Genomic DNA, 9,007 nt, shown 5'->3' on the forward strand with positions numbered 1-9,007 from the left:
AGAGGCAAGAGTGAAGCCTTCTTCACTCTTGTCAATTTTTTTCTTGCTTCTAATCTAGATTTAAGAGTCTCTAGTTTTCTTGTCATTTTGCAATAGCCATTTCAATTTCTTTTTAATATAGATACTACTTTATTTCTATTTTTCCACTTTTATTTTGAAATTAATTTTTTAAATTTAAGCATCTTCTTTTAGTTCATGTCTTTGACACCACCATTGCTACAAACTAACTTCTTAAAATCCTAGCAAATAACAAACCACAATATTTACTCAAACACCATGCATTATTTATATTGTCAATAATATATACACCTGCAACTTCTATTCTCTTATGCTGCTAACTATACTTTCTTAAACATCATTGTAAGAACCGAAGTCATCTTATAATATAAACTAAAGTCCATAATTGAACAAAAATTGGTTGAAGTCAAAGAATAAAAACTACAATAACAAAATATAGTTATTTATTTTAATATAATTTTATAACAATGGCAAGGTAAAAATGAAGAAATATTAAGAGACTAATGCATGTAATTATCAATATTCTTTTTCTTGTATAATGAGGTAATAAGATGTTGTTTATATTTCTATATTTAATTCTAATTTAAAATTCATATGTTGACTTTGCATACTTAATCATAAAAATACAACTCAAACTTGATGAACTACTAAGAGAAAAAAAAAATAACATATTTCTTTTGTTTGATTCCATGAATTTGATTTTTTTTCAATACATCTTCAAAGTTTGAATAAAATTATAACATAGTAATAATATGGTATTTATTATTAATTCAAAAAAGATGTTAAGAATATAAAAATTTAATAAAATAAAATAAATTCAACACACATATTTAATTTAGAGTAGAATAATATTTATTAAAAATACATATTCTATTATTATTTTTAAAATCAATATTCTATATATATGTTGTAAATTGTATATGATATTAAGTATAATGAATAGCATTTTTTAGCTAAGATATTATCTATAGAAGTTTTTAAAACTTATTCTAATTATTTGAGATTTCTATATTAATTATGACATAAATTTCTATATGTTTAAAAATGTATGTGATTGGTTAATTGGAAGACTTCACATGTTTACAAAATTATATTGATTGAAGCAATAACAATAATTGTATGATAGTTTGTATAGTTGAAAGTCCTTGGAATAAAGCAATGTTCAAAGAGATTTGTGCATCTATTCCTTCAAAGAAACCTTTAATCTTCTTATTATATAAAAGCTCCTCAAGCTTAAATAATTTTGGGAGCAATTTAATTTTGAGAAAAAACAAGTAACTTCTATATGATACAAAACCTCACAAGGGTCTAAAGACACACACATCTTTATCGAGCTTTAATTTATAGTTTGAATTTATATCTTGATTTTTTCATGTGTTGCATCAACTTTGACTGATGTTTGTATTCACAATATCCTTTATGGAATAGTCATAGAATTCTAATTCATACTTTTGAGTCTAAAAATGTTTGGTATTTTTTACCAAAAATATTTGTACCTAAATTTGAAATATTTCATAAACATTAAGTTTATCTTAAACTCATAGAAAGTTGAATCGTTTTTTTTAAAACTAATTTTTTTTAAGTAAAATTGATACAATTATGTTTAATATATATAAAATATGAATTCTCACAATATTTCTTCTATACTATTATCCTTAATATTTACCTCTAATATTACTTTTTGTTGCTTTTGGCTATTGTCTCCATTTTGCTTGTTTCCATGGCCTATTTGTTATCTTTACAACTTTGACTTCTTTTGCTTTTTTTCTTGAATGTGGACAAATTCAATATCAAATTACCTTGATTTTATAATATTAATGTATAACATAGCTTGTTGAATTAATTATAGATGATTAGTTCTATTAGGATCTATGATATATTGTCCATATATTGAAGACATATAATACGTAATTGTCACAGATATATATCTATTATAATTGTCATCTAGATAATATAAATAGCTAGAAGTATGTAAAAGTAAATTAATTTCATAATTCTTTCTAAAAAAGATTCTTAAAATATTTTTAGAAGATTCTTAGATACTACTTTGAATTTACATATATTTATAGTTGATTGATAGGTTAGAAAGTTGGTGAACAATGTAATCATGTTGTCATGATATAACACAAATACTAGGTGAAAGGGAAGAAGAATCTGATATATTATAGAAGAACTTACTTCAAATATTATAGCAAATTATCTTAGAAAATATACAATAGTCTAAAAGAAAGTAGAATTAAAGATTTAAATACTACCATTTTGTAAAGTAAGCTTCTAATTATTTTGTAAGGCCATAAATAAGATAAAACAAGGTAGATTAGAAAAATAAAGAATATGAATATATGTAGGAAGAAGTTAGGAGTTGATTGAAATAAAAATTAATTCAAAAGGATAAAATTTCATATTTAAAGAGAACTGATTATCAACCTAGGTCAAAATCAGACCCCGAGGCACAAAACCAAGCACCTATGGCAAGTCAAGGGTTCTTTAGCAAATCAAAGAGTGGAATTTGAAAGAAAAATTAATAGGGTTTCTTTAAGCATTTATTTTGAGAGAATTAAGCATATAACGACTTTGCAAGAGCTTTACAAAATCAAAAAGTTTTTAGGTGACTGTGGAATTTATGAAATAAAAAAGATAATACATTTTGGAGAATTTTGTAAGTTTGGTAGTAGATCTATAGTTCAAATTTTAATAACTTATTAAATTATTTTTTTTAAGTATATTCTATAAGTTTGAGCTTGATCGAACAGTTGAATTGAAGGATATTGAATTTCAAGTAGGTTGAGGTTTCAAAGATTGGACTTTGAAAGGTAATTAGGATTTTTAAGATCTTTAGCAATCTTTTAGTTGGATTGGAATAAAAATTTTATTGAAAGATAATTGAATTTATTTACTATAAATATATAAAATTTAAAAAGAGTTAAATAATTTGATAAGGAGATATTCGCACTTGAAGTTCAATATTGAAATTGGAATAAGAGGCTAGCCAACACCGAAGCAGAGTTTAGGATCTTTCTTATATTTGGTAAGTATAATTATCTTAAAAAAATTTGTACTTATTGCCAACTTAGTTTTTGAAAAATATGCAAATTTTTAGACAAAATCAATACTTTGATTGATAGATATTAAGGTTCTGAATAGTGCTAGGATTAGATTGAGTTGATTAGGATTTGGTTAGGATTTGATTTAGGATTAGGATTTGGTCTAGAATTTGGTTTAGGATTTACAATTTATTTAGAATTTATTTAGGATTTATCTAGGATTTGATTTAGGATTTAAGATTTGTTTAGGATTTTTCTAGGATTTGGTTTAGGATTTAGGATTTAGGATTTGTCCAAGATTTGATCTAAGATTTGATTTAGAATTTAAGGCTTAGGATTTAGGATTTAGGATTTATCTAAGGTTTGATTTAGGATTTTATTTAGGATTTAGAGTTTGTCTAAAGTTCGATTTAAGGTTTGATTTAGGATTTAAGATTTTTCTAGAGTTTGATTGAAGTTTATTAGAGTTTCAACTAGAATTAAATTAGAACTTAATTGAGATTCATTTAAGATATATTTGTGATTATTCTAATATTTTTTAGATTTCTTAAGGATTATTTTAAGTTTTATTGTGGATTTTCTTTCTATTCTTTTAAGATTTCTTATTATTTCTTTTATAATTTCTTTAAGATTTCTTTTGAATTTTATTTAATGCTTATTTAGCAATGTTAAGGTTTAATTATATTTTATTTATTATTTTATTAGAATTAAAATTTTATTTTTGTAATTTCCATTTATCTTCTACAACAAGGTATTCAGTGCACTCTTGAGGAAGACTTCACGTAATATGACAACATACCACATGTATTGGTAGCTTGTGGAATAAGCTAACTTTGTGGCACTTATATAGAAAACTTGCCTTCCAAGTCAAGATACTTATCATACAAAGTCAACACGTTTATAGAAGTCCTATAGAATGTCGCCATATAGATCTTTCGTACATAATATATATAGAGGTAAAAGTGAAGCCTTCTTCACTCTTATCAACTCCTTTCTTACTTCTAGTCTAGATTCAAGAGTCTCTAATTTCCTTGTCTTTTGGTAATAGCCATTCTAGTTTCTTTTTAATATATACACTTCTTTACTTCTATTTTGTTACTTTTTTTTTGACATGGATTTCACAAGTTTATGCATCCTTTTTTAGTTCATGTTCTTGACAACAGCTTGATAGCATAGATATCAAAGAATAGAAGATCATACTCTGTTATGATGTTGAATCAAAAGAATTATCTTGCCACATGCGTTCAATGGACATAATTGTGGCCATATGATAGAAAATCAAGTCTAATATATCAAATTATATGATAAGAGATTAAGTAGTAGATTGCAAAGATGGCAACAAACTTCTTACTTAATCAACTTTGGAAATGTAGACTTTTCTTTATCAAGCTCTATATGCCATGTTGGTCTTTTTACTTTTCCAAATTGATACATATAAAAATTAGAATTCCATTCATTATCATCTTTGCAACGTATAATTAATCTTTGTCGCAAAGATGTTCTTGAACTTTATGAATCATAAAGTAAACAATGATTAATGATATATAGCAAAAATTACCTACATAATTGTACAATAAGTTTTGTGGCCAGTGGCACAAGCTTTCTTTGTCTTCTTGATCCTCTCTTATATCTCATATAATGCTGCATTTTGAGCTACAACATGCACCTCCATCTTTTCCATTTTTTTCTTCTAAATCACTTCTAGTAATTCTTCCATAATAGACCTAGAATATGGCTTCTTTATATTCCTCCTCTTTTTCTTCATTGAGGTGTCATGAAAATTATCCATAACATCTTTGTAGGCTTTAATCTATTGAAGAAGTATCTCTTGCACTTGTTATTGAGAAAAAAAATATATATGAGTATTATTACAGATAATTTTAATCTTACAATTGGAATAGATTTTGGCAACCTATACTTTCTTCTTTTGCATAAATTGAATATTTGGATTTCAATTGAGAACAAAGAATAATGATGGCTGCAAAAAGAAACAAGCATAACACCTTTTATTGAAGCTTTGATTAGTGTGGCAAATGAAGAAGCCGTTATTGAGTCTCAACAACTCAGTTCTTGGGGATACTCAAGCCTCAATAACTTTGTGCTTTCTAAGTTCTTAGAATTCCTTTCTCAACAGCTAATCAAAATATATTTTTGTTTCTTTATCTTATATCCAAGTTTTTTTATAATAGACTAGTAAGAACTTTTGCCATTTGCCACAAAAAGAGATGTCAGTCTTGAAATAAAAAAAAAAAAAAAAAAAAAAAAAAATTAAAATAGAAAAAGTTGCCACCCTTAAAACATAAATGATACAAATTTGATTTCCGTCATAATTTCATCATTGAATCTTCTACGTGTGTATTTGGCTGATACTATCATTGTAATAAAAATAAGACATAAGTATTGAAATCATTAATTTAGGCAAAAAATCTAACCTCAAGAAGAATCTTTGATATCCAAAACAACTACACAAATCAATTCTTAACCAACAGTTCAACAATGCCTTGCAAGAAGACAAAGGCAAGAAATTAAAGACCGCATGGAATACACCATAGTTGCAACAGCACTGCTCCAAGGTTGCTTTTCACAACCTTCACAACCTCCATGCCTAATGATCTTGAAGTACTACTATTTACAAATTACAACATATTTAAGATGGTTTATACCCAGAGCTGTTTTATATAAGAAATATGATTTTTTTTTTCCTATTTTTTTTTTTTATTGCCGTTCATCGCAGGGTTACCATGTGATGCAGAGACTCTATTAGATCGACATTACACATTCAGTGTAGTCTTAACAATGATCAATGCAACTTTAGTTGTGGAAAAAGATTCACACTTTGTGCCGCAATGACATCCTTCTGATGGTGAAATACTCGGATGACATTTTCCAGAGAAAGCCAACAGTAGCATGTTATAACGTTAGATAAGTGAGGGAAGGTGGGTGTTGCACGCAGGGTTGTCCTCGAGTTTTGCAATGACAGATGTCCAAATTAGGTGTGTTTCTTGACTGATTCCACGATTGCGATGAAGTGACGAGAAAACGATGCGAGTTCAGGGAAAATTATCTGTGCTAATCAGGACCGAATGGTGATGGAAAAAGTCGAGGATGCCGACTGACACAAAAGTGGTCTGTAGTGAATATTTACCTCTGGAAGTACGAGGATCATCCACACTCGGCCTGCAATGACGCAATCTTTGGTCCCCATTTTTATTATTTTCAGATTTGTTTAACTGGCTTTGTCGGCAATACGAGTCTAAGTTGAGTCTTCATCGTATCTAAATTTAGATGCGATAATCCTGAGAGGGATATTTGTTTTGACTAGCCGTCAGTATAGGTGCCGATGCACATTGTCCTCGGTGCGCGTGTTTGCAAATCCCATGACGACAGTGCTGTGGATTGATTCAAGCTCACTCGAGAACCCAAACCAAAATTCATGCATATTGCCAAAAACATCTCGACTTCGCTTTCTTGCAATCCATAGATGTTGAATGATTGCAAGTCTGCTTGTGTGATTTTCTAGCTACATCAATCGGGAAAATTGGTTACATGCTAGACATTGGTCTTACTGCATTCTTGCTCATTATAAGTAAATAAGTAAATGAATAAAAAATTAAGTCAATCCAATCTTTCGGAATAGGAGCAAGTGATTCTCAAAAGCTACTCCGAACGCAATTTTTTCACCATGATTTACAGATAAGACTTTTACAAATATGATGCAACTAGCCAGCTCAACTTTCGAGAAATGTATGAACTTCACCATATGGTAATAAATCTTGGAGATATCTTACAGAAATGGGCGCAAGAGAGTACATACAAATTGTGGGGGAGTTTTTTTTTTTTTTTTTTTTTTTTTTTGTTAACACAAAGAGCCGAACATTCATCACGTAGCAAGAACACATGATGCAAGACAGTGTTGTGAACAAAAACTACATAAAAAAAGGACTAAACATTACCACTGTATAGAGACTCCCTGTGCACCGCGAGTAGCAAGGTGACTTGGAGGCACGTCTGGAGACATTGGGGTCGTCGTCTTGTACCCAGAGGTGGAGGTCGTCACTTTTCTACAACGAGATCAACCCTACAAATTGGGCAAGCAGTTCCTCCGCACGAGAGCCACGATTCCACACAATCGGCGTGGAAAGTATGCCCGCAGGAGGTCGTATGGTTCTTGTTTGCATCTGAGTTGGGTCCAAATGCCTGGAAACAGATGGAACAAGGCTCATCCTGCGGTGCCTCCGCATTCGGACCATCTTTGGAAACAACTGGGAGTTTCTTTGCAACGATGATCAGATTCTCCCACTTCACCATGTTGTTTGCCCGTTTGAAATACTCATACTTGTCCGATGCTCTATACCACGGACTGACGATGTCTTGGCCGACCGTGTCCTGCTGCTTCTCCAACGTGGGGTAGTAGTCATCGGTTGGAGATTTCCCACTAAAGCACTTTGTAAGAAGATTAGTAACCTTACTGCACCGTCGTGACAGTTCTGAGCCACGTAAGGGTGGGGAGTTGGTGATTGCTTTGCGGCCCTCATACATCCACATACAACTCGTGAAGGAGCAAGTCTTGACTTGCACCCCTTGTTTGCAAATCGGACAGGTACCTTGCTCCTTGGAAAGATTCACGGCGACGAAGCCCTTTCGACATATCACCAATTGACCGTTCCCAGGACACGCGTTGTTCGTGCACTTGCCTTCGAGGTTCAAGCCTTTCTCTACGATGCGCCAGACGGGAGCGGTTTTCGACCAGTTTAAGACCTTCAAGGCCTTCTGGTTTTGCAAGTCTGAAAACTCGATCGACGCGGGTACATCGGTGGCACCACCTCGCAAACGAGTCAGAAGCTGCAGCGTGCTGTCTCGCTCCACGCCGTAGTCGTGAAGGGTCTTCTTGACGGTGTCACGGCACACAGATAGCTCACCGTCGGCAAAATGTTGGCCATTGTAGATGAATCTCTGATACTTGGTCGGGATGTTCTCCAAGGCCGCCACCTCCTCCTTCAACTCCATCACGGTTGTACTCTTGAGCGGCAAATCAAGCATTATGGAATTACCTTTCAACGACTTCACGAAGAAGATGTTGTCACCCGACGTTGTGTGCACCGAAAAGCGAGGAATCAGCTTGGAGCCTTGATGCAGATCCAAGACCAGCTTAGAGAGCTGCGTGTCCTTGGCCAAGCGCGCACCACGGTACGCAATGAACGCAACCCTCAGCCCCGTTTGGGACGCAATTTCCTTCTCGAGGTCTGCTATCGTCGTTCCCGACGACCAGCTTTGGTAGGGGACATCGACAAACCCCTTAAACTTCCTCAGGTCGGCATCAACCTGCGACAAGTGCAGCGCCGGGCCTTCCATGGTCGATTAGCAACTCTGCACAGCACAAATCACCAGCAAACATCCAACACAAACGACGTGAAAACCAAGGTCCCGAGCACCCCACAGCACTCAAAACCTCAGGTTCAATTGCAGCGGCTGTGTACAAACCGTTCACATTCACTCGCCGATCGCAATTTTCCAACAGTGGACACTGGTGGACCTGAGCATGACCTCACAAATCGATAACTCTCACCTTAAGAGCGTGCAACCAAGAGAGAAACAATCCCCCACGAATCGACAATCCGTGCGCTTGCACAGAAGGGTCCCCTTCCAGTCGGAGGAGGCTACAGTAACCAGGTACAACGCTCCTACGGTGAAGATCCCCAGGCCGAGACTTGCAGTAGTGCAGATTGCATGCGCAGGCAAGGATTAAACTAATGGTGGTCAAGCGCATATCTACCAGTCATGCACACCGATTGCGGCGCTGATCCGGGTCTCTTGATCGTCATGACTCCGGCTTCACTGTCGGTACAATGATCGTGGGCCAGTGGGACTGCACCCCCAAGACCTTGTTCGCGAGGGGGTTCTTTCCTTTTTGCGTCCATGTGGACCTCATCTGCACCGCAGATCGC

General features: G+C 33.6%; 1 protein-coding gene across 2 annotated transcripts; it reads right to left on the bottom strand.

Moving 5' to 3' along the window:
* Positions 1–6,795: 6,795 nt before the first annotated feature.
* LOC112287851 (uncharacterized) lies at positions 6,796–8,789 on the bottom strand. Of its 2 annotated transcripts, none has more exons than XM_024531383.3 (2): positions 8,629–8,789; positions 6,796–8,429 (listed from the first exon to the last, which is right to left on the bottom strand). In XM_024531383.3, the coding sequence occupies exon 2, from the start codon at positions 8,412–8,414 to the stop codon at positions 7,116–7,118; it is 1,299 nt and encodes a 432-aa protein (XP_024387151.1). In that variant the 5' UTR covers positions 8,415–8,429; positions 8,629–8,789; the 3' UTR covers positions 6,796–7,115. The 2 variants fall into 2 exon arrangements, with proteins under 2 accessions (XP_024387151.1, XP_024387152.1); XM_024531384.3 differs by having other exon boundaries at positions 8,544–8,663.
* Positions 8,790–9,007: the final 218 nt, after the last annotated feature.

The sequence above is a fragment of the Physcomitrium patens genome, chromosome 10, assembly GCF_059467195.1.
Source record: "Physcomitrium patens ecotype Gransden chromosome 10, ASM5946719v1, whole genome shotgun sequence".
Classification (NCBI taxonomy): domain Eukaryota; kingdom Viridiplantae; phylum Streptophyta; class Bryopsida; order Funariales; family Funariaceae; genus Physcomitrium; species Physcomitrium patens.